General features: G+C 37.2%; 2 protein-coding genes and 1 long non-coding RNA gene across 3 annotated transcripts in view; 1 reads left to right on the top strand and 2 right to left on the bottom strand.

Annotated features, from left to right (window-relative positions):
* The window catches only part of SPON1 (spondin 1, extracellular matrix protein), a 25,339-nt gene extending 21,616 nt beyond the window's left edge, over positions 1-3,723 (top strand). The window contains exon 10 of the mRNA XM_008584624.1: positions 1,400-3,723. Within this exon, the coding sequence (XP_008582846.1) occupies positions 1,400-1,563 (164 nt within the window). The 3' untranslated portion in view covers positions 1,564-3,723. The remainder of the gene's footprint in view (positions 1-1,399) is intronic.
* LOC103600363 lies at positions 2,985-4,448 on the bottom strand. Its single transcript, XR_551384.1, has 2 exons — positions 4,273-4,448; positions 2,985-3,916 (listed from the first exon to the last, which is right to left on the bottom strand). It is a non-coding gene; the product is annotated as an uncharacterized LOC103600363 (long non-coding RNA).
* Positions 4,449-10,598: 6,150 nt separating this feature from the next.
* On the bottom strand, positions 10,599-24,982 carry RRAS2 (related RAS viral (r-ras) oncogene homolog 2). The gene is made up of 6 exons (XM_008584625.1): positions 24,968-24,982; positions 24,006-24,093; positions 22,949-23,051; positions 22,664-22,772; positions 14,250-14,368; positions 10,599-12,074 (listed from the first exon to the last, which is right to left on the bottom strand). Exons 1-6 carry the CDS (start codon positions 24,980-24,982, stop codon positions 11,987-11,989), a joined length of 522 nt encoding a protein of 173 aa, XP_008582847.1. The 3' UTR covers positions 10,599-11,986.
* Between the last annotated feature and the right edge of the window lie 1,504 nt (positions 24,983-26,486).

The raw sequence follows: 26,486 nt of genomic DNA, 5'->3' as shown, positions 1-26,486 counted from the left end.
AAAAAAAAAAAAAAAAAAAAAAAAAAAAAAGAAAAACAGGGCTGGCTGATTAGCTCAGTTGGTTAGAGCATAGTGCTGATACCACCAAAACCCAGGGGTTGATTCTGGCCAGGCACGGGGCGGGGGGTGAATCCCTGCCTTGGGCTTCACTGCTGCATCAGCTGGCCCACACCAAGGGTGCAGTATCCGCAGCAAACTGATGAAACAGTGGGTTGGGGGAAGACCCATGGTGAAGCCTTAAGCACAGGACAGTTGGATTCTCTGGAGTGGGTGAGAAAGGTGCCCATGTAAAAGTGAAGGTTAATGGATACATCAAGTTTCTGATTATTTTAAAAAGCACAGCTCAAATGACCCCTTTTCTTCTCTCTTTGTTAAGATGTTCCCCCTCCATATGGGACAATGAGAGAAATGGAGAAGGTGTGTGGAGCTACCTGACAGTTCACTGTTTCATTTAGGGAGCTGTTTGCCTACCAAAATGTTGGTTGCTCTTGATAGTCAGCCAGTCAATAAACATTGTCGACTATGTTGTTCAGCTGTGGTGTGGTGAGCAGATATCTAATGCATAATCACAAATGTGATGGGTTCTACAAACAAGAAATATAGAGTGCTATGGACACATGTAAACAAAAGATCTAATCTCTAGGGGTCAGGGAACTTTTCTTTGAGAAAAGCAGTGTTTGTGCTGAGAAGGAAAAACAAAAAGTCACTTCAGTTTACTTAGTATTTGAGAGGCTAAGTACTTGGGGAGGAAGGGATTTAAAAAATGGTTTTAAATCCATTTAAATGGATTGCTCCATTGAATGGTTGCTGCATAACAAGCAACCCCAAAACAGAAGCTTTTTAAAACAATCTATTATGAACATGTTTCTGTGGGCCAGTGACTTGGGCTGGCTTAGCTGGACGATTCTTCAGAGGTCTAGCTTGGGCTCATTCATGTGGCTATAATCAGCAAGGAGCTCACCAGGGCCTGCAAAGGCCAACACTGGCCTCGGCTGCATTTCTGGGGCCTCACGGGATGGCTGGGGCCTCTCTCCACATGGTCTCTCCAGTAGGCTAGCCAGGCTTGCTCACACAGAGCTGGAAGGGTTCTTAGTAGCTTTTTGCAAACCATGTTTTTGCTCATGTCATATTGGCCAAAAAGCAAGTCACGTAGCCAAGCCCAGATTCAAGAGTGGGAGAAAAAGACTCCATCCCTTGACAGGAAGAGCTGTAAAGCATTTAAGGCCACTTTTTTGCAATCTATCACACATGAGCTGACAGTCCCTAATAAGGACTCTAACTATTACTTAATTCAACAAATCATTACATACAGGAACAGAGGAGAAGCACAGACAACTAAATTAGACATCCCTATTGTCCCCAATTTCTGCTACCTAACCAGGCATTCTCATGCTTTCAGGCTGCAGGATGCGCCCATGGACGGCCTGGTCAGAATGCACCAAACTGTGCGGAGGTGGGATACAGGAACGCTACATGACTGTAAAGAAGAGATTCAAAAGCTCCCAGTTTAGCAGCTGCAAAGACAAGAAGGAGATCAGAGCATGCAATGTTCACCCTTGTTAGCAAGGGTACAAGTTCCCCAAGGTTGCACTCTAGATTCCACAGTCACCAATGGCTGGATTGTTTGCTTGTTTAAGACAATTTAAATTGTGTACACTTGTTTTCATTTTTGCAATGTGGTTCGTCCAGTAGTCTTGTGGATGCCAGGGACAAATACTTCTTGGTGGGTACAGGCTGTGTGGGGCTCCATTACCCTCAGCCAGCCCTCCTGCTACACAGAAATGAGTAGTGTAAACCACCTTGTACTAAACTGAAACTTGTCCCTCTGAAGCATCCACCTGGCCAGGCAGGGCAGAGACCACATGGAGGGGCAATCATGTCTGAAAATGACAGTGCCTGGGTCCCAGGAGGCAGCAGGTAGGAAACATTTCTGATCAGTTGTAGGAAGCAGAATCCCCTCCTTCTTATCTTTGGCCTGCTCACTCTTGCAGAAAACGATTGTCTGCCCATTCCTTTTCATCAAGTGGAACTTTAGGTCTCTTGTTAAGTCTCTTCAGTCATCAGTAGTTCTCGGGGAAACAGAGCTGGTAGACTTGAAGAGGAGCATTGATGTCGGGTGGCTTTTCTTCTTTCACTGAGAAATTCTGGATCCATTTATCTTACCCCCTAATATTGGTTCCTGATATCCCAGAGGAAAACAATGATGGCTGTTTTATTTAAATGTAAGGTAACCACACTCTTACCACACCCGAGATAAACCACACCTGAGATAATGGGTACTAAGTGTAGAAAGTATTTTTCCCTTGCTTTTTTGTTTTTTCACAATTCTTCTAAGAAGCCAACCTTATAAACCTGTTGGTTCAAGACCCTTATTGGAACCAAGGACAAGGCAGCAAAATTGGCCGCTCCAGCAGTCCCAAACCTGAGTTTTAAAACCTTCCTGTACATATCTAGACTTGCAAGTTTTCAAATCTGTTTCTAACATGAATTCATTATGTAAACATTTTTGCTGTCTGTCCAGAGTCCCCAAATCATTACTTCAACAAAAATACTATCTTTGTACTTCAAAGTCATTTTCTAGTCATAAAAATTTTTTATGTAGAGAAGTGTTTCAAAGACCCAGACAGACAGACAATCTAGGAGAAAAGAATATTGTGGAATCAAGCTGAACAAGAGATTCTGGTGGGAAGTCAAACCTGTGTGAGCTCTCCACACAGACATCCATAGGGAAGGCCAGGGGTTTCTATCCTCGTCCAAACAATCACAAGCACACCAAATTCAGGGAGACTGACTACCAAGCATTATTGTAAAAGGATATTTTTCTCAGTTGAGTCCATCAGCAGTTTTGCTCATGCATTTATCACTAAAGCTATTGTTTCATTTCTTTTACTGCTTAATCCAAATATGTACCATAGGGGAAATGCATACAGTGCTTTGAATACACTACTTAGAAAATCTGCACAAATGACATCAAGGCTATTTCCAAACAAAACACACATATATATATGACATAACCTTAAATATGTATTTTCTTTAAAACAAGAGAGACTGTTCAATAAAAAACATATTGGATCTGTCCTTACTGTTTTTAAGCTAATTAAGTGTACAGAAGGTTGGGTATTTTTACAATTGTTATCCACCACATTTTCTTTCAAAGATATGGCTTTGGCTCCCTTACTCTGGAGCAGCCATTATTGTGACCATATGCCTGAGCTACCTGCAGCTTTGAATTGTTTCCAACAATTTTTTAAATCTTTAAATGAACTGATTTCACCCCCCCCCCAAAGGAGCATAATATAATATAAAGAAATGAGGTTTAATTTCCTACTCAAACAATAAAAAAGCCCTGATACAGAATCTGTCCATTTTTACAACATTGTTCTAAGTTATCTAGATGCATACTTATTCTTAACCCATGAAAATCCAAGTTCCTCAAGATGGTGATTTCTAAGTAACTCTAAGGACAAGCCACCCTAGTGTCTCATGGTATTTGGTCCCTGTTGGGTACATTATTACTCCTGATTTTGGAGACTTAAAACCAGGTAACTGGTTAATGGCCTAGAATGGGTAATGTGATTCTTGTCACATGTGTTATTTTTTGTTTGCAATGGGGAATTTATAAGAAGCATCAAATCTCTTTCTTACCAAAGTCTTGTGTTAGGTGGTTTATAGTTTTTCTGGCTAACCAATCATTTTGGAAATAAAGACTTTTTACTACAAAAATGAAATGTGTTTGGATTTCCACCTTAGATAGTAAAGAAATCATAAGACATCTACTAAAAGCTGCCATATAAAGAACAGCTATAATTGTTGTATATCAATGCCAAACCAGCTGTAATTCAATTTACACCCACATTTTAAGTTAAAAGTAACACATTCAGAGATATATTTCCCAACCAGACATTGGGTCACTCACCTGTCACCCTGCCAATGCATTTTATTTGAAGGAAATCTGTTGTAGTAAATAAGAATAAAATCTGGGCTTCTTCAGACCCAGAATTGAAAAAATTAAGAGGATTTTGTGCTGCTTAATTTGAACTCTGTATTTTAAACATGTCTTAGGCATACTCAAAGTCTATGTACTTCTTCNGTAATAGTTCTCATATTTTAAGCAGTGCATGTTTAAACAATTTTCCTGCACCTCAATAATTTTTTATGTATTAACATAAGGGGAAAAAAGGCAAACATCTTTACAATACTTGGAGTTTATAAAGGTAGAGTCCCTATTTTTCCTGGTATTGAGATGCAATTCCTACTGGCTGATCCTAATACCTGTCACCCTGCCAATGCATTTTATTTGAAGGAAATCTGTTGTAGTAAATAAGAATAAAATCTGGGCTTCTTCAGACCCAGAATTGAAAAAATTAAGAGGATTTTGTGCTGTTTAATTTGAACTCTGTATTTTAAACATGTCTTAGGCATACTCAAAGTCTATGTACTTCTTCCAAGAAGTAAGGGTACATTACACATTCGCACATGGCTATATCTCTCCAGAAACTTAGTCCAGTTCAAGTCCTTGGCTAAAATGTCGATATACAAAAATTCTCTGTCAAATTATTTCTGTGACATATTTCTGTTTAGCTCACGTTTCAAGCAATACTTGCGTAAAAATAAATTTTTAAATCAAATCACAAAACTCAACTGCAGAAAGGCTTCTCCAGATCACTTTGACCTGGAGTGAAAGAGCTCAGCCTTGGAAGTTCAACTAGAGGTCAGCTACAAAGGAGTTAAATATTTACACCCTACCCTAAAGAAATGGACACTTATCCAAACAAGACTAAACATAAATGTTTAATCCTTAATTACAACACAGAATCAAGAAAACACAGCCATTTCCACTACTTTATCATTTAGTGCTATTAATTTTAATCATAGAATGATTGATTTTGTTCTTCATATTACCCAAAGTAGGGAGAATGAATGAAAATAAATCCCTTCTGAAAATGAGTTAGATGCAATAACAAATTATAAATAGCAGCTGAATGCTAATTAGCATGAAGCTAATTCTTCAATTTAAATCCTTTGAAATCTGAAAGCAAAAGATCTGTACTAAAATATCAGATTCAAATAATGGCATGCCAGCTTTAGAAACCCTGTTGGTTCCGAAGCTTTGTACAATCTGTGGGACGGAGAGGCACAGATTGTGTACTGGTGGAGCATGGGGAACCTAAGTTCAAACCACTGCTGCACCTCTCAGTAGCTGCAAGAGCTGGGGCCAGTTATTTTACCTCTTCTGGCCTCAGCTTTGACACAAGCTTTCTCACACTAAAGGACCCCACATCGACAGTTAGCCAATTCTCATCTGGAGAGCAAGTCCTGATGGTATCCCATCCTAGGACTCACTGAATGCCAGCCCCACCCTTCCCATCCCTCACTTCTTCATAATCCAGTAAACACCCACTTTATGCTGAAGCTGGTCTGAGTTGCATTTCTGTCACTCACAACCGAAAATGTCAGAACAAATAAAATATGCATTCACAATTTTTAGTTATCGGAGCAAAATGCAATTTCAGGCTGTTTTCACTTAACATTCATAATATTCATAATGTCTTAACATAAGTAGCATTCATTAGCATTTTCTCATATTGCTCTAAATACTTCTGTCTTTAGAGTTGATTGGTAATAGTTCTCATATTTTAAGCAGTGCATGTTTAAACAATTTTCCTGCACCTCAATAATTCTTTATGTATTAACATAAGGGGAAAAAAGGCAAACATCTTTACAATACTTGGAGTTTATAAAGGTAGAGTCCCTATTTTCCCTGGTATTGAGATGCAATTCCTACTGGCTGATCCTAACCTGAATTTCCAGCCAATCTAAGGAAATCAGAGGAGCCACTTGTGAAAAATACCTCAATCTCCTGCCCCCACTACACTACTCAAAGATAAGATCTGCAGACTGATAACATCCATAAATGAGATACAGACATCGAAAGCAAGTATTTAGAAATTTTTATAGTCATTTGACACTGCCATGATATCCAAGAGAATGGTTATTTTCCTAGTAACTCATTTTTATCACGTTTAGCAAAAGTATCAGTCCACAACACTGGAGATTAAAACGTTTTTAAGCTGGCCCTTCAGCACAGATAGCGTGAGAAGTGCTGTGCTACACCACCCTCACCAGTCAGAAGGGGATGCCAGCCTGCAAACACTCGGCTTTTAAATCTCAAATGCTTAAGTATCCAGATGACAATACCTACTTCCAGACCTGTATACCTGTGATTAAGTACCTTGCACTGGCTCTTACTCCTCTAACATCCTACCCTATAAAGCAAGATAACTGTTCCATCACCCCGATTTTGCCACAGAATTTCTCAAAATAGCCCACATTTACTTTCTCCACTTCGTACCCTCCAATTACACCTCAACTCACTGTTATCTGGTTTCCACAACCAAATGATGACTGTAACAAATCTAAGGAAGCCATTAGCAGCCCGTACATGATCATTGCTGCCTCTTCCTCCCCATCCTCTGCACGCACTCGATGCTTTTTACCTCTCCATTGGCTTCCTTCACCATACAATACAGGCTCCAGTTTCTGGCTGCTGCTCTTGACTTTTTGCTGCCTCTTAATCTTCTACCCCCCAAATGTTTGTTTTCCCCAAAAAGATTTACCCTTGGAACTTTTGTCAAATACATTCCTTCTAGTGGATATTACCCACTTCTATCTCTTCAATCACTAGCTCAAAAAAGATAAATTCCAAATCTGCACTTCCCAATCCCTATTCCCAAATGCCTCCTGGGCTAACCCTGTACGTGACTGTAAGAAACACCATGTATTTCCATCACTAGAGAGTTGCCTATGCTCCTTATTTTAGTTAATACCACCACCACCTTCCTGGGCACCCAGACTCAATATTGGAGACCCTAACTCTTGGATATACCCTGAATGTTCAGTCCCCTTCTCCACATGTTACTACAGTTCAGGTCTTCACCATCTTTCTCTGAAATCATTCATTCATCAGGTGATTCTTCTGCACATCCCAGGCAATACGGGCAAAGCAGTAAACCTAACAGCTATGGCTCTGTCCTCACTGAGTCTGATACTAAGAGGACAGACTACGTGGTTCCAACCACCTCTTACTGGACCACCCTTCCTTAAATTTGTACTTCTCTGCCATTCACACTATCAGTAGACTGGATCCAGGCACCTCCTACTCAGAATCCTTGGCAGTTTCCCATTATTTGTATACAGGAGGGCTACCCTACTTAAAGCCCTACACAACCCCATCCCAGACTAATTTATCATATTTTTTCCTATTGCACTTAGAACCTTTTCAGACCAAGGTTCCAACTCCAGAATACACCCTGCATCCTGCCAATGCTGTACCTTTGCCCAGGCTTTTTCCAGCCTCTCCCCCACTTCACTCTTCTCCTCTCCTCCCCATCTCAAATCCTACTAATCTGTCAAGCTCCAGCTGAAACATCACTTCTAATTAAGAAGCCCCTTCAGAGTTTCCAGGATGAATATATACCATCCCTTCTGCTGGACCTGACAATACTTTTTGCATCCTTCTCACCCTCTGCCTTGAAATACAGGGCCCCAGCATTTGTTTGTGACACTCTTAATCTTCCTCCAATAGACTCTGAATACTTTGAAGGAAGGAAAATCTCAACATGTACCCATCTCCCCAGAACACCTAATACAGCCTTGCACAAAGAAATCTGCTCAAATTTTTTAAATTAAAATACCTTGAAACTTTAGAAATAGTCACTAGTTCAAAACCCTTAAGTGGTCAAGTGGTTAAGAATGTGACCACTTGATCATCATCTCCTATTTACCAGCCAGTTATCTCTTCAATGGGATCATTATGTATAATGGTGAGAAAATAAATAAAATTATCAAAAGTCCAGTGGCATTAAGCAGGCTAGACCTTAATATGTACAACTTTGTTACAGCAAAGTTTAGAAGTCAAATGATAAGGAGCCAATTTATATTAGAAAATTCTGAAGCCTTAAATTTAGATAGTCATCAATGTAACATGTATGTCAATAAAAGCATAATGTCCAACTCTGAAATACGGTAAATCTCTAAACAAACAATATAAGGAGAAAACTCCTAATACAGAAATTCATGACCATTCATTCAGGAAATCCTGTATGAAAGAATTTCCACAATTATAAAGAGGCATAAGAGATTCTAAAGTTAGGAATGTTAAATGCTAAATGAACAGGGTTGGCAAATCATGGCCCATGAGTCAAATCCATTCCTACCATCTGTTTTTGTATAAAATGGTTTTTAAATGGTTGAGAAACAAATGCAAAAGTAGACTAATATTTCATGACAGATGACAATGATATGAAATACAAACTTCAATATACAGAAAGAGAAAAACTGCCACACAGATTAAGGACCATTCATAACATGAGACTGGCCACCCTTTGTGAGAAAAGTTTTCCAGTCAGATGAGGCACCTGTGATTATATAGAAATCAAATGGGAGAGACTTCAACTTCTAGTCATGCTGCAGTAATAGGAACCAGATTTACTCTCCTACCTTTGACAATTAAAAAAAACTGGACTAAATAAATGAAACAACTCTTTTCAGACATCATATAGCAGGCAGCAGGACTACAATCCTTGATGGAAGGGAAACAGATCAAGTAAGCCTTAAGATTTCCCCGGCTTTCAGCATGGAGGCACATTCCAGATTGTAGAGAGAATGGCAGGGATTCCAAGCAGGGCATAAACATTTCCCTGAGCCGAAAAGACAGGCATTGGAGATCAGGAAGTTTGAAGCAGCTGGAATTTGCAGGACAAAGTTCTGGAGAAAAGACAGCTACACAGAAAATGAGCTCTAAAAATATGGGTTAAGGAGTCTCTGCTGAAAATTAAAATACGTATTGGGTGAAACTGCAGGAAGTTGGGCAAGGAATGACCTAGAAGCTGTGAATAAAATGGACCCCCCTGAACTCACACAGGGCTGGGAATTGCATTCCCACAAACCAAATCGGACAAGTTTAATTACTGATCAATCAAGGCATTCACTATTGATCCCAAATAAGCCATACTTGAGTAGTGCAGACAAACTACCCTGGAAAAAAGGCTACTGCCTAGAAGCTGTGAATAAAATGGACCCCCCTGAACTCACACAGGGCTGGGAATTGCATTCCCGCAAACCAAATAGGACAAGTATAATTACTGATCAATCAAGGCATTCACTATTGATCCCAAATAAGCCATACTTGAGTAGTGCAGACAAACTACCCTGGAAAAAAGGCTACTGTGAGACTGCTTTAAGCTTAAAAAGAAGACTTGAAAGGATCAAACTGAACTACAAGTAAATTCCTGACTACCAGAACAAAGCCCAAAAATCTTCAGATGAAGACAACAAAATCTAGACACCCAACAACATAAAATACACGATGTCCAACCAAAACTTACTAGACATGTGAAAAAGCAGGAAAATATGACTCATAACTACAGAAAAATCAGTCAGTAGAAACAAATCCAAAAATTAGAGAACGATGGAATCAGCAAAGACATTAAAACATTAACCATGCTCAAAAATTCAAAGCAGCCTTTTTCAGCTACGGTTCTGTAAGAGAAGTAAGCCCTACAGAAGGTTATGAGTGACCATTTTCTCACGTTTCCCAAGGAGACACACAACAGATAAGGCAAGGCACCAGGGCTCAATTATCTGGGAACCCAGTTGAGAAAGGCTGGTTAAGAGGAATACATAAACACAATGAGAGGGGAAACAATATATAACAAAGATCCAAATAGAACTTCTAGGGGAAAAAGGCCAGAAATGAAAATTCATTGGATAGTATTAAGAGCAGATTAAGAACTGCAGAAGAAAAGGTTAGGGAACTTGAAGATGTAGCAATAAAATTAATCCAAAGTGAAACACAGAGAGACAAAAAGTAAATTGAAATAACAAATTTTTTGTTTGTTTTTTGTTTTTTTTCTTTTGGTGGCTGGCCATTACAGGGATCCAAACACATGACCTTGGTGTTATAAGGCTATGCTCTAACCAACTGAGCTAACCAGCCAGCCCTAAAGATAATAAAATATGACAGCTTTCCCATTTAATCTGGATATTATGCAAGCAGTCTCTTGTTATCTGAATAAATGACAAGTAAAATACTTTTCCAATTGAAAGTACTACCAAGGACATGTCAAAAGGCACAGGACAAACATATCTTCCTGAGCAGTAATTTTACTAGAAGACTTGAAAGGAAAGCTATTTCTGTATTAATGTAATTATATTATGAAGTACAATGGAAAATTATGTAATTCTTATTAGTCTTCAAATAAATGTATTGCGTGCTTTGCTTCAACTGTTTTAGGCCTCATGCTCAGAGGAGTATATGCACATATATTCACCCTTCCCTCTCTTCTACAGTTGGGCTTCTCTGTCAGCAATTCATAGAAAAAAATTAAGAAACACTAACTTAAGGGAACATTCAAGAAATCACTAAGAACCCAAATTGTTTCACACCAAGTTCACCTGCTGAATGACCAATGATGATTTTTAGATTCAAATCCTAAAGCATTGTTGAGAAAAGGCATACAGCTACTAAAATAGCTTCCTTTAACACTCATTCCCTCAAGAAACCCCTAGAATAACAAAATGAGTAACTGAGCATCATCTTGTGGTAACAGATCACCTTTAATTCTAGCACCTGAAGCTATACAAGGGTATGTTGTACACATTCAATAAAGTGACAACTGTGCAATACCACTTAGTATCTCAAAATCAGGAACATACTTTTGAATTGTTTAAACACAATCCACAGAATTAAAAACAAAACCAGAAGCCATCCACACTTATACTAATAATTGTCGATTTAAAATTTTACATGTAATACTTGACATAACAGTCGATATCTAGGAGGGGATATTGAAAGTGATTTCAGAGTCTCATCCTGTTGTACTCTTCTGGGAAGCTGTCTTGAGTGACTGGCCAAAGGTGGGTACAGCCAGGACCAGACCAACAAGTAAAGGTTCTACCACAGTTTCTGTAGTTTCCACTTTTTCTTCTTTGTCAGTTAAAAGTGAACAGTGAGAATTAAATACTTATGTTTACATATACACAAGTTATGCTGTGAAAGCATATTTGCTTACAAACATATAAAAATACTTGTTAACTAGTTTGATAAGAAAATAATGTATAAAAGTATATAGCAAAAACATTAATCATCTCGGACCCTGGAAAGATCAATTCCATATTTTATATTACATCAAACAAAAACAGTTTTAGTTTTTTTGAATCCCTTATCCAGAAATACTTGAAAAGGAAGACAGAAATTATTCATTTTTACACTTAGCATGGTTGTGAAAAGAATTTCAAAATCAAGTACAGTGAAATGCCTAAGTCCAAAATGAGTCCAAATATTTAGCCACATAGAATATTATCATCTTAAAGAGTAGGAGTAATAACAAGGCTTTTTAAAGCAGTTTTTAATCCATAAATACAATAGGCATTTTGGTATTTTGGCCATTGGTAAACAAAAGCTGTAGCATCAGTAAAGGTCTGAGATGTCTCACGTTTGTAGATTCAATTCAGTGTATTTAAGGTTAACCAGAGTTGACATTGAAATTTTAAAGATAGATTAAAATTCACATTTTAAAAAACTCCCTATGTTTCTATTTAGAGTAACAGTAGGCAACATGATTCCAGAAGTTAAAAATTATTTCACAACCTATGACTTCAGCTTGGCAAATAGCTTAGGTTCCAAAACTGATTTGTGTCTATTAAAATGAAAACCCTTAAAAAAAGAATGTGTCTCTGAATATAGACATATATCTTAAAGGAAATCAGATAATTTTTGAAGCAGCCTTAGTGTTTCCTTTAAATTTGTTTGGAAATGACCATTGTATTAGCTTCACAGAAAGAATTAGCCAGCTTCTTGGTCTAAGGCTAACATGGTGATCACTGTCTAAGGCTAAGAAAGGTACCAATATGATGTAAACGGTAAGGAGAAAAGGAGACGATGTGGGCTTTTCCCGGCAGTTGATAGCTAAAACTCAAGGGATTCTTAGAAAATGACACAATGGCAGCCTTTCTTGTCTTTTTCTTTCCGCGTTGGTTCTGGTGAAGGAGGACATTCCTGCTCTTGAAATTTCCTGTAAGATAGAAAAATCTAAATATAATTGCCTTCTTGGTAATCTACTATTACAAATATAGGTTATTTTCAGACAAGTCTAGTTTAAGTGCATATGCTTTTCAATGTTAAACTTTAACTAGGGGTTAAAGTAAATAGTTACAAAAAACAGAAGGGGGCAGGGCACACATGCTTCAACAGCAGCGACAGCAGAGCTGTCTGAGTTGCTTTAGTGGGTGAGTCCTGGATCAAATGAGTTGCTGGACTCTGTAACCTCTAAGTTCCCTTCCTAATTTGAAATTCCATGACTCTATAGTACACTTAAGAATAAACATCCATCACGAGAGTACAATATAAAATTACCCTTATGAGGTACACAGTTCTTATCCCTGTCCTGCCACTTTTTAAAGTTACTATTGGACAAGTTAGCGACCTCTCTGAGCCTCGGTTTTTTAGAAGGGAATAATAAAAACCTCCCTTTCACAGTTGCTATGAAGATTAAATAGATCTTTTCATGTTAAACTTTGCCTAACAGTGCCCTGCGTAAGAAAAACCCTTCTCTACTCCCCTCCTCATTCCTTATCAATTGAGGGAAAAGGACAGATCCTAAGGATCAAAACGAAGAACAAAATACTTCAAAAAGGCAGTGATCATTATTTTTGAGAAGGCACTGGATCATCAGCTGTTTAACACTAAAATGAAACTGGAGCGGGGCGGGGGATAAAATACATATAACATACGTTTTTCCATCTTGACCATTTTTAAGTGTACAGTTCAGTGGCATTGAGCATATTCATATCGTTATGCAACCAGCACCACTATCCAGCTCCAGAGCTCTTTTCATCTTGCAAAACTGAAACTCTGCACCCGTTAAACAATAATAGGACTGGGATTTTTAACAAACTACAGTCATGCATTGCTTAAGGACAGGGATACATTCTAAGAAATGCATCCTAAGGTGACTTCATTGTTGTACGAATATCATAGAACGTACTTACACAAACCTAGACAGTACAGCCTACTACACACCTAGGCTATATGGTATAGCATACTGCTCTGACCACTGTTTTATATATGGTCCACTGTTGACAGAAACATCGTTATGCAACACACAACTATACCAAAAAAAACCTTTACTATTTTTTTTTCTCCACAAAGAGAATGCTCTGGCAACAACAGTCTAAAGAATACAAGACCATACATAGGCCAGGTGTCAATTCACCTTAGATATACAATAAATAAGAGCCCTCTCCACATTCCTGTCAAACTATCTAACTAGCAGAGAATCCCAGGAGAACTAGAAAGCAGAGGGGTGAAGTAGAAGCCAATCCACCAAGACACAAAATAAGTCAAACCCTGCCCACTAAAGCAACTTAGTCTTTTTCAGAAGCAAACACATATAGTAGCTCCAGCCGACTTCACCACCCATCACCTCAAGGTTCTTGGAACCCATCAAACACTCTCTAAACCACAGAGGCCTCCTAGGCCATCTAACAGAAAAATTCTTTGTAGTTTGAAATGTTACACTTCGCATCTTATGGGATTACTGAACCTCTACTAACTGGCTTACTCTTCACCTGGGCTCTGGAATCAGAGATTTGGATTCATACCCCAGCTCGGCATTTAATACGTTTAAACCTTGACCAAGTTATTTAACTTCTCTGTACCTTTGCTTTTTCGTCTGAAAGTGAGGTTAAAAGAAAGTATTTAGCTTACTGGGCTGTGGTGAGGATTACATGTAATAATACATGTAAAGCATTCAGCACAGTATCTGGCAGAGATTACCACTCAAATGTCAGCTGCTATCACTGTCTTCATACCACCACCACCTTTGGAAGCTGCATTTATTTTTATTTATTTATTTATTTATTTACTTTTGCAGCAGGCCAGTAAGGGGATCCCAATCCTTGATGTTGATGTTATAACATCGCACTCTAACCAACTGAGCTAACTGGCCATGGCCAGCCCCATTTATTCTTTACAAAATCCTTTTGTGTACTTTCTAATTAAATATAATTAAACTAGATTTTGTATGCAGGAAGTGCCTAGAATATAATACATCTTAATTAAAATTTTTAACACACCACATGCATCAACACCTAGAAAAGAATCACTCCTATATAGACTGTCCTCTTTCTTACTAAAAACATTCAATGGTAACTTATTAAAATATACTTCTAGAATGTGGTCTGCTTACCGTATAACCCGGACGAGTTCATGAAAAGCTTGATCTACATTCATCCTAATTTTTGCTGATGCCTCCATGTATGTTACCTTAAGTTGCCGTGCTAATTGCTGCCCTTCTTCCTGTGTTACCTGAAATTCCAAGAGTTGTGTTTAAGTTACAGTATTAATAACTGGATTTACTCCATCTAATCCTGACCACAGACTGTGTTGATAATCCAGCCAGAGGTCAAGCTGTTTTATCATAAGATAAACCAACAGACTTAATAGCTCAACACAAACTGAAGCCCACCCTCTGCAGAACAATGCAGAAGAACATGCTTGTGATGGAAATACTAACAGACAACAAGATTTCAGTCTAGAGATTACACAATAGTATTAACTATAACAGTAATACATCCTGGGAAGGCAAGTTACAAGATGCAATGAGAGTACCTACCTTGATGGGGATATTAAGAAAAAATTCCCTGAAAAAATGGTACTTAAGCCAAGAACTAAACAGAGTATGGAGTGAGGGGTGAGCTGACAAAGGAAATAGCATGTGTGAGGCCATGAGAGTGTACGGGCTTTCCAAGTTTTAAGAATTGGAAGAAGCCTAGTATGGCTGGAACACAGCAAGCAAAGAGAAAACGGCAAGAGGTGGGTTTGGCGAAGAGTGCTTCAGAGGCCCTAGGTCTCTTCATCAGCGCATTCCCAGTACTGGGTACAAAGGAGACACTCTTAAATATATAGGGAAAATGAATTATGAAGAGATCACAGGCCCTCAGAATGCCTTATATTTGGAGGTGAAGGAAGGCAGGCAAGGAAGGGTGATACAGCTGACTGATCTATGAAGTGGTACGCCAGAATAAGAAAACATTAATTGAATGTAAGTAAATATCCTATATATTTTAAATGTAACGGGTTTGCATAGTGTTATTTCCATAAAACTATTAAACTATATTACATTTATATAACAGGGATTAAAGTTCTATTTCTGGGAGGAAAAAAAAGCCTTTTATTGCTGTCGTTATAACAAAAGTAAACACTTGCAGAAAGGTTAGAAAAGACAGAGGAGAAAAAAAAAATGTAGGAATCTATCACCCATAGCGAACTATATTCTTCTGGTCATTTTTCAATAATGCACATTCTCTACACTATAAGAACAGGATGATTTTTATGTATTTATCGTATACCCTGGATATATTCTAAACTCACTTACCTAGGAGTTATTTTGTTAATTCCATAGGCTTTTCTACATACTTGTGTCATTTGCTAATAAGGACATTTTTGTATCTTCCTTCTGATGTCAATGTCTTTTACTTCTTTTTCTGACCTTCATTCTCTGCCTAGAACCTCCAAGACAATGATAGAAGTGGTGAAAGAGATTTTTTTTTTTTTTTGGCAGCTGGCCCGTATGCAGATCTGGACCCTGACCTTGGTGTTATAACACCATGCTCTAACTAACTGAGCTAAACAGTCAGCCCTTTCACTTGTTTCTGATCTTAGGGACAAAGCATTTAGTCTTTCACCATTAAGTATGATGTCAGTTATAGGATTTTATTGTAGATGCCCTTCATCGGGTTAACAAAGTTACTTAGTATTCCATTTGTATATGATGTCTATCAGGAATGGATGTTGAATTTGTCAAATGTTCTTTCTATTGAGATGACCATATAATTTTTCCTTTTTCATTCTGTTAATATGATGATGTATTATTCTTTCAAAACATTGTGAAATTCTATTCACTAACATTTTATTAAGAATTTTTACACCTATGTTCATGAGAGATATTGGACTGCAGTTTTCATGTCTTCGTCTGGTTTCGGTTTCCGAGTAATGCTTGTTTCACATAATGAGTTGGAAAGAATTCTTGCCTCTTCAATTTTCCAGGACAGTTTGTACAGAATTGGTAGTATTTCTTCCTTAAATGTTGGTAATAATTCACCTGTGGATACATCTGGACCTGAACTTCTTGTTGAGGGAAAATTTTTATAACAAATTGTTTATTTTATAGATACAGTACTATACAGGCTATCTATTTTTTTCTTGAGTGAGCATTGGTAGTTTGTGCATGTCAAGTAATATGTCCTTTTCATCTAAATTGTTGAATTTATTAGTATAAAGCCGTTCAGAGTTATTTCTTTATCTTTTAAACATCTGTAAGATCTGAAGAGATGATACCTTATCTCATTCCTGATATTAATTTTTGTCTTCCCCTCTTTGTTATCTGATCTTTCTGGCTACAGGTTATCAGTCTGATTGATCTTCCAAAAGCCAGGTTTTGGTTTTTCACCTATTTCTTCTATTTTCAATTTCATTGGTTTCCATTTCTATCTTTATCATTTCCTTTCTACTTACTGTTTTTTTCTTCTAGTTTCTTAAGGTAGAAGGTAAAGTCATTTAACTGAGATGTTTTTCTTTTCTAATACAAATATTTAGTGCTATAAATTTCTCTGTACATACTTTTATAGTAGCATTCTACAAATTTTGATTTCCTATGTTTTAATTTTTCACTCAGTTCATACAACTTGGTAATTACCCAATTTGATTTTTTTTTTCTTTGACCAAAGGCTTAGATTTATGTTAATTTCCCAATGTTTAGAGATTTCTTGACATCTGTTATTAATTTCCAATTTAATTCCATTGTGGTCAGAGAAAAACGTTGCCTGACTAGAATCCTTTTAAATTTATTGAGGCTTGTTTTATGATCCATTTACATTTCAAAAGAATCTGTATTCTACTGTTGTTGGGTGGAGTGCTCACTAAATGTCACTTAGGATAAGTTGTTTGATAATGTTGTTCAAGTCATCTATATCCTTACTGATTTTCTTTCTACTTCTCTATCAATTATTGATAAAAGAGTGTTCAAGTCTCTGACTGAAAGTGTGAATACGTCTACTTCTCCTTGCAGTTCTTTCAATTCCTGCATCAAGATTCTTTAAGCTATTATCAGGTACATGAACATTTAGGACTGTTATGTCCTTTTGATAAATTAATCTCTTTATCATTATAAACAATCCTCTTTATCCCTGGTAATACACTCTTTGCTCTGAAGTCTACTGTGTCTGATATTTATACAGGTTGAGTATCCCTTATTGGAAATACTTGGGATGAGAAGTGTTTCAGATTTCAGATTTCTTCAGATTTTGGAATATCTGCAGATACTTAAGCAGCTGAGCTTCCCAAATCCAAAATCCAAAATGCTCCAATGAGTATTTCTTTGCTCAGAAAGTTTTAGACTTTGGAGCATTTCAGATTTCAGATTAGGAATGTTCAACCGGGACAGCCACTTTTAACTTTGTCTTCTTTATTGTTAGCATGGCATATCTTACACTATCCTTTTACTATCGACCTACTTGTGTCCTTACATTTAAAGCAGATTTCTTGTTTCGTGCTTCATTTATTTATTTTTCAAGTATGGTTTCATACTGCTGTCTTCCAGGAATCAAGGTTAGCAGTACTTGTGCACACATTTCATATAAAGCTGCTTTTGAGCTCACTGATGTAGCATACTTTTAAATAAGAAGCAGAAACAGCACCGATTCCACTAAAGCGAATAAAAAGGACAGACAACACAGAGAGCTAAGCCACCGCACTGTGGGGACAGAAATCAAAAGAAGATTGAAAGCTACCCAGACAAGTATTTCTTAGAGGCTCCCCAACCCAGAGATAAAAATACCAAATACTAAGCCTTGTCTCTGGTTTTTCTTTTTGATTTTGTATGTTTGAGCCGTACCCTGAAATGTTTTGCTTAAAACAACCAAGGTGAACCTGATGCAACAAATTCACAGACATGCATTTTGGGAACTTCCAATGAGATTCAATTCAAAGGGAGAAATATTAGCAGAAGTCCAAAATAATATGAGTTCATCTGTATATTTCCAAATAGGGAAGAGCAAAATGGGAACGAAAAGCAACTTCACTTGCACAAACTGGGTTTAACAGAAATAAACTACAACACTTGCGACACTCACTTAGGGATGTATCACGTTAATGAAGTTTACAGAAGCAAAGCTTGTTTGTTTTTAAAATATCTATTATGTAGAAAGAATCATCACATTAATACCACATATTGACTCACTGATGCCCAGATTCATTCATTCAACTAATATTTATTGAGTACATAACTCTGTTCTGTACATAACTCTGTTCTAAACTGACCAGTCAAAACTGACAAACCTCATGGTACCTACATTCAATTTCTTACAAATCTTCTACATGCACACAAGGCACATCTAGAAGACCCTCTACTGTTTGAGGGGAAGGGGTATTTTTCCTAGAAGGCTGCAGGGGGCATATTTTGGTCAAGGTACCGACATATAGGAGGAGTCTGGGTTAGTACAATGAGGTATCTATTATTATAAGTATACTGAGTTCTTTTCTTGAATTAATGGTGCCCATCAGCAATTAAGCAACTAACAAGGGGAAAAAGAGAGGGGGTAGCTAAGGTAATCCAGGGAGATAAAGGTGGTAAAAACAAAAAAGCAAAAACAGTTGATTTCTAGACTGGGCTGAAATAAGGACAAGGAACCTAAAATCAGATATATCATGAAGTGCATAGAACAAGCCCACACACTGCTGTTAAAATTTCAGAATTAACGAGCTATCCTATTTATCTATTTTTATATTCTAGCAAGGGCAACCAAATCGTTTACCTATGTCTTCTACAACTTTGACAGGACAAACAACATGGTCAATATACCTCTAAAGGGCCAGATGGGTGGTAACACTAAACAACCATTCAAATTCTACAGATATCTTATTATTTAATGTAAACTTTAGTAACTGTTTTGTCTACTGTTTCATCATCAGTGCCTAGAAGAGATGTTCAATAAGTATTGGATGAATGGATGGAAGGATGAAAGAAGCAAGTCCACAGAGATATAGGGGCCAAAGGGAAGCAAGCAAGCCCTCTTTGACTGATCTCTGCCCTCTGGTGGGGTTCAGAATCTCAGGAGCCAGTAGTAGGGATGCCAGGGCTGATGCACAAAGAACAAGAGGAACTGGCATTTGCTCTCAACACAAAAATAGGCTAGAAGCTAGAGAGAATCCAAAGGATCATGTCTAAGACAAAGGCAGAAAAGAACAATCTGGGTCAGCAACTTGAGCAAGCCAGACTGCTCAAAAGAACCTAGAGATAACCCAAAATATCTGTGAACAGAGGGAAGCTTTTACAGGGTCCCTGTGGCCTGTCCAGGTTGAGTTGGTAGAGCAAGTGAGGGTGCCAAGACATTACAGAATATCACCTTTAATTCTGAAGAGACTTAACAAAAAGTAAAAAGCTTTATTTACTACAGCATCTCAATTTTAACTGCATTGAGTATGCCTCTTGAGGCTAGGAGGTAAGGCATGTTTGTCTATACATAAGGAGCCCGAAAGCGTGTGTTCCAGAGCCCTAAGACACCCTAGAGAGATGAGGTGAAAAGGAGCCAACAAAAAAAAACTGGGAGGATGAGGAGGGACTAGTATCCCAGAGCTAAGCAAAGAAAGTGTTTCAAAAAGGCGAGTGTGGTCAGCTGTGTCGAATGTTAATGGACATTTGCGCAAGTGTGATCTTGACTATGACACTGAATGCCTGATATTGGTAATAAGCAAGAATGGCAGGAAAGAAAGCAGAGAAACCAAGTTTAATGATTTTTGCTGTTAAAGAGGAGCAGAAAAAAAATGTACTTGGAGGGGAACATGAGATAAAAGTTTTGCTTTTTGTTTTAAAGATGAGAGACATTGTAGCATGCTGTATGCTGATGGGAACGATCAGGTAGGAGAGAAATGGAACAACTGAAATGGAACAATTTGGGGGCTGATGTCCATGAGTCAATGAAAAGAAACAAGATGCAGTGCCTGGAGGACAAGCTGGTCATAGTCAAGTGAACAGTTTATCCATGTAAGTGGGGGAAGGCAGGCTTGATGGGGTACGTGTGCACTTAGAGTAGTAGATGTGGAGGTGGAAACATGTAAAAATTTCTCAGTGAAACAGAAAATTATCACTCATCATCAGCTGAGAATAAGGAAGGGGAGGAAAGTGTTATAAGTTGAAAAACAATGAGAAAGTAATAATTATCCAAACAAGTGGAAAATGAATGGACTAGGGAAATGTAGTAGGATTTCCAGACAGCACTAAAGGCCCACATAAAGTTAGTGGTCATAACTTTAAAGTGAGAGCAGCCAACATGCCAGAGTGCAAGTGCAAAGGAATCCAGAAAAGAGAAGACAGACAAAACATAAGAAGGAAAAAATTTTTTCTTTGGGCCTATCCTTCAGATAGTAGAACCTATATGAATGAGCAGAAAATTAAGTAGTAAGATTTCAGCCACTTGCTTTTCTCCCGTGTGTATATATATATATATATATATATATATATATATATACACACCTAAACTTTCCAACATATACATAATCTATGCCTAGGTACACGGTTAAGGCAAAAAATACAGAAAAACTTACTCCAAGCTAACAGTGCATATCTTTAAGGTGATGGAAGACTTATTTCCTACATTGTTTCTCCTACAGCTTTGTTTTTTATTTTACCCTGAGGATCTATTACTTTTATGAAAAGAAAAAAACTTGCATGAAAAATTTTATATTCCTATGATATATAAACAAAACCAGTGCCACAATGTGTTGAATATATGCAGACAGATAGAAACTGCATACCACATACTGGCAAGTCTTCAATATATAGATAACTTAAAACAACTCATATAAACTCCTGCCCCAAGGTAATCATGGCAGAGCCTGGCTCCACGGGAATACACCCTTCTCTCCCTAATCTGCCACTACCTACCCTACAGGAGACCTCCACCCACCCCACATCTCCTCCCACCTGTTCCTTTGCTGGAGAAATCACCATGAAAAGGTTTGAGAAGAATCTTATTTCTATAATTAGAGCAGAAAGCATATGGGGGTGGACATAAACTAGCATGAGACAGAGAGAAGAACCCTTCTTCAGTGCACATCTCCTTTGCCATTACTTCCCAAATCTGGTGACATATAGAGTTTCTAGTACTAGAAAAAAGCGAGAAGAACAAACAGTAGACAGGTTTTACTGGGCAACATTTAATAAATATTATTAGGTTCAGATGCCCCAAATAATGGCCCCAAAAAACAAAATTAAATTTAAAAAAAAATAGATAAACAGTCTATGCTAGGTTTACAAAGTGTGCAAGGTTGTATAAAAATAGTTACACTGATGTGAAATGAAGATCAAATTTTTTCACTATAACTTTATAATTGTTCAGATTTAAAAGAGACTTAGTAGAAAAATTTATTCTACACTAAGTATTATCAGTAAACATGTGTAAATCTTAATATTAGAACAATATATGATTCTCTTAAGTCAGTGTTTTATATCTGGTATGCCTCCAACAGAATTCTGCAAACATAGCAGAAATTAAAGATTGTGCTTTTAAACAGTTAACTACAAAACGGAAGACAGTCCTCAATGCTGTCAACCAATTTTTTCTGATGCTTGTACTTTTCCAACAAAATCTTAAGAATCTGTTAACACAAGGCTGTATAAAAACAAGAGTACTAAATATCAGCAAAAGAAACAATTTAAACAATAACATTCCAGATGTGGAGTAGACTAAAGACCAAAAATAAATAAAGACATAAAAAGAACCCTTGAATAACGCAGAGCTGGCATTAATTTACACCTGACCTCGTTCCCCTCCCCTACAAAAAGATGTGTATACAATATATACCAACAATGTTTAAAAATAATAAAATCTTCAATAAGTAAGTAAAGAAACAAGTGATAATAAGCTAGTCTGCAACTAAATACTAAAAATATTCATTTCTGGCAGGTTACTAGTGTTAGAGCTAGCCAACGTGAAGAATTAATAGAAAATTTGGTCATTAAAGGGACTTAGGAAAAATCCAAACACTGTCATTTAAAGGAAAATGCGGCGCTGGTAGCGCCGAGGCCGCGGTTTTGGATCCTTTATAGGGATGGACAGTGCGCTCACTGACTAAGCGTGGTGTGGACCACATGGTGGTGAGGGTTGCGATCCCCTTACCGGTCAAAAAAAATTAATTAATTAATTAATTAAAGCCATTCTCTAATTGAAGATAATTTGGTATTAACACTGAATAAATTAGGTATTTCAGGGTAACTTTAAGATTGCCTAACTAGAGTTTTGGATGTTACCCAAGAAATTATTACATGTGAATGAAGCTGGTACAAATAAATCTAAGGCTTACAGAATCTTCAGAAATTTTGTGTAAAACTATGCGAAAATTTAATTTCTCCAAATCTACTTCCTTTTTACTATTTAACCATTGTGACTTCTGTAACAACCAGTGTGCCAGACTCAGCTATAAGCACTTAAGTAGTAAACAGCAGGTTTTTTTTTTAATCATTGGAACCTTCAACTATTTCATTAGCTATATCAATTCACTTGAATAATTATAAACAAGTTTCCCAATAGCAAAATTCCTTCTCACCTGTCTTTGATGATCCAGATCTGCTTTATTACCAATTAAAATCATTGGAAACTCATCACGATCTTTTACTCTGAGAATCTGTCTTTGAAACTTATAAATTTCTTCAAAACTAAAAACAAACAAACAAATGAATGAATTTGGTCAAGTATCAGAATTAATCAAGTCCCATGCTCTATTTGGTACTTTATTACTTTTTCTTTTTCTATAAAAACAAAGAAATCCAAATTCAATAAAATAGTGATCTAGACAGGAACAATGGATCCACATTTTAATGCTGGTACGAACCTGCCTCTATCTGTGACTGAAAAGACCAACAGGAAACCCTCACCAGTCCTCATATACTGTTCTCTCATGGCTCCAAATTCTTCTTGTCCTGCTGTATCCAAAACTAAAGAAAAAAACAACAAATGTAACTGTGTTTGTGTTTTCATTTTATAAACTGCCTCCCCGCAAGGGCAGGCTCAATTCACGTGGGTCCTCTAGACAGCCTCACACTTGATGTAATAAGGAAATGGCATTCCTCTCTTAGTACTTTATTCTCAACACTAAAGACAAATATATTCTAATGGCAGACTCTAGTTTCATTGTTTATCTTCATCAGTACAGGCTGATTTGTGGTTAGAATATATTAGCATACCAATTACAGGTTAAAAATATCAAATACATCTAGGCAGGTGGAATCAGATAACCTCTGAAATAACCTGGAGGTTTTATCCCCTCCATGCAAAGAACTGAAAAAGACACCTGTGAGTTCATAAAAGAAATTCTGGTTGTACCCCCTCCCAATACCATACTTTGTACAGGTGTTAATATATTTCTTGAACTCTGTGAATAGAAGAACCATTCAAGTTAAAAGAACAAGGCTTTCTTTTGTAAACAGGTGGGATGTTTAGGCACAAAACACTATTTGTTAAAGCATCTGTGCTATGAATTCTAAGTTAACAAATACTGAATCTTTTCTATATTCACTTTACCCACTTTAACCTTTGCCAAGAGGTAGGAAGAAATGAGATATGACACGTTTTTTTCCAGCTGTCCCATTAAATACAACTTCGACAAGTTACAATAACCAAACTAGTTTTACCAGCACAAGGTCAACCTAATTACTGTTTTACTTCTCATTTACTGAGGAATATTTAAATTGCCTAATATGCAGGCTCATGAATCAAAATGAATCAGAGATGATCTTATATTCAAGATCGTCTAATACTTCAGTTATATATTAGAGCTTACTTTTTATATCATCTAATATTTCAATTAAACTATTTAACCTAGCAAAACATCAGAGCTTACTTTTTATAAATACAATATGCAAACTATCAAATACAGGAAGAGTACTTACTATCGAGCCGGGCTGCTCTATCATCTATCACACACTGCTTTGTGTAGGAATCTTCAATGGTTGGGTCATAATCTGTCACAAAATAGGACTGTAAAAGAAAAAACAAAACAAAACAAAACAAAAACATTGTTTTCAAATTTATGTTTACTTGACTACCCACAAAGTACCAATGTAACTTTATCAAATTCCACTTATCCAGAAATAGTAAAAATGTTTTCTTTGTATTAGGGTTTATCCTACTATGTGAATTCCCAACTAAATGATGTCTCTTTGGAGCACCTTCCAAGTGGAGAAAGGGTACTAAATATGTCAGAATTTTCAACATCTGAAATATGCAATAAGACTGTAAAAGATCTACTATAATTTTTTCATAATTATGTAAGGCTAAGAATCCAGATCTCAAGTTCTAGAAAAGTTCAAAAAACCACATAAACCTATTCATAAATTCAGACCAGTCGAATTTGCAACCCAATTGTACGCATCAGTCCTAAGAACAAAAGCAGTTGGAAAGAAATAGAAACAAAAGAGGCCTGGACACACATTCCATCCACAACCTTCTTTCTCACACTTTGTCTTATTCCCCCTTCAGCTTCCTTATGTATTATATAATAAGGAAACATCATTTCAGAGTTTTTTCATTTGCAGGCCTATCAAACTTATCTTTCACTAATGTCTTTGTTGCTTTTTATCTTAGAATCTATTTCTCTCTGCTGTTATCAAAGCCTCCCAACTGTTCTCTTCTGAAATCAACATGGTTAAAAAAGGATAGTTAAGGTATCTGAGTAAGAAAGGAAGAGCCTTAGCATACATTTCACAATTATCTTTAAAAAGGTTTTAAAAAGAAAACAACAATAATCTGAGAGAGCACGTATTTCCTCCTTCTTACAGAAAGGTACTAACTAGGACACTGACATCATCTGTCTTTTGTTCTGAGCACCTCTTTTGCTCTATTCAGGACTGACTTCCTCAAAGCCCATTTTCCCCCTGGCTCATCACAAACTCTGAGGGAATGACTTGAAGACAACAGCTTAATGTTGGGAACCAGCACCAAGGGTGTTCAGCCATTCTTCAGGTAAGGTCTCCTGGCAGTGGGACCTGCTGCCTCCAGGGACACAGCATTTTTAAGTGACACCCTTGGCATGGTGACCTACACAAACAGCAGAAAGCTACTGAGAAGTAGGTGCTCTCCAGCACCAAGGGTGTTCAGCCATTCTTCAGGTAAGGTCTCCTGGCAGTGGGACCTGCTGCCTCCAGGGACACAGCATTTTTAAGTGACACCCTTGGCATGGTGACCTACACAAACAGCAGAAAGCTACTGAGAAGTAGGTGCTCTGAACAGGACAGTTTAAAAAAAAAAAAAAAAAGCCTGAGAGGGGTTTTGGGGAGTGGTATGGGGGGATACCAATCTGCCTTCTGCGATGACTTTACATATTTATTTTTGAAGGACACTTTCCCCATTTTATTTATATTTTAGGAATAACTTTAATCACAGAATTCAGTATCTATAACCCTATTTCCTTCTTGATGGTTTCTCTTAAATGCATGATTTATTAAACAAAGTCTGTAAAAGAAACATTTACCAACAGCAGTAACTTTTAGTTAGAAGCCATCTCCACCACCACACACCATCCCCCTTTAAAAACAATCAGGTATCAAAACAATCCTGAACTTACTTTTTTGCATCCACACCTCTTCAAAAAGTAAATACAACTGGCAACAATGTTCTTTGGACCTACTACTCTAAACCACAAAAAACTGCAGTCTGTAGGCAAGCAAGTTGGATAGCATGCTGTTTATACTTTAAAAAGTGTACTTTTGGGGCCTGCCCGTGGCTCACTTGGGAGAGCATGGTGCTGACAACACCAAGTCAAGAGTTAAGATACCATTACTGGTCATCTTTAAATTTAAAAAAAAAAAAAAGTATACTTTATACTTTAAAAGATTAGTTTCTTGAAACATGTTTCTCCACAGCACTGATACTTCTCGCCATGCTTTTATCTTGTAAAACCTGCATTTCATGGACCACACCCAGTCTATGTGTGAAAGTGCTGCACTGTCACTTTTGGCAACCACTTTGTCCTACCACTTTGGCTAAAAATATAATGAATAGACAAATATTAAATATAACTTTACAAATGTCCAAGACATACGTAACAGCAAGAATTCTCTAAAATGTGATGATGTTTTGCATTATGAGATTAAACTAAGGCATAACAAATAAAGAAGACTGTTGATTTATACAACTTTGAAGTCCATTAGAATAAACTGGTTTTCCTTTTAGTGGCTGTGGAAGTTTCATATTCTTCTTTGAATATCTTAAGAGACCATTATCTTTCTGCTACATGTAAATTTTAAAGAGCCACCCTCATTGAATGATTCTTCATCCTAAGGAACATCACTGTGGGGCTTGAGTGTCATGGAATCAAAAATCCCTTTCCCTCTCATAATTTTTCTAGTAAGCCACAGGTCACAATATGTTTA

The sequence above is a fragment of the Galeopterus variegatus genome, unplaced genomic scaffold (assembly GCF_000696425.1).
Source record: "Galeopterus variegatus unplaced genomic scaffold, G_variegatus-3.0.2 Scaffold3318, whole genome shotgun sequence".
In the NCBI taxonomy this organism is placed as follows: Eukaryota; Metazoa; Chordata; class Mammalia; order Dermoptera; family Cynocephalidae; genus Galeopterus; species Galeopterus variegatus.
The sequence above is the reverse complement of the archived record's forward strand: the minus strand, read 5'-3'. Positions and strand labels throughout refer to the sequence as shown.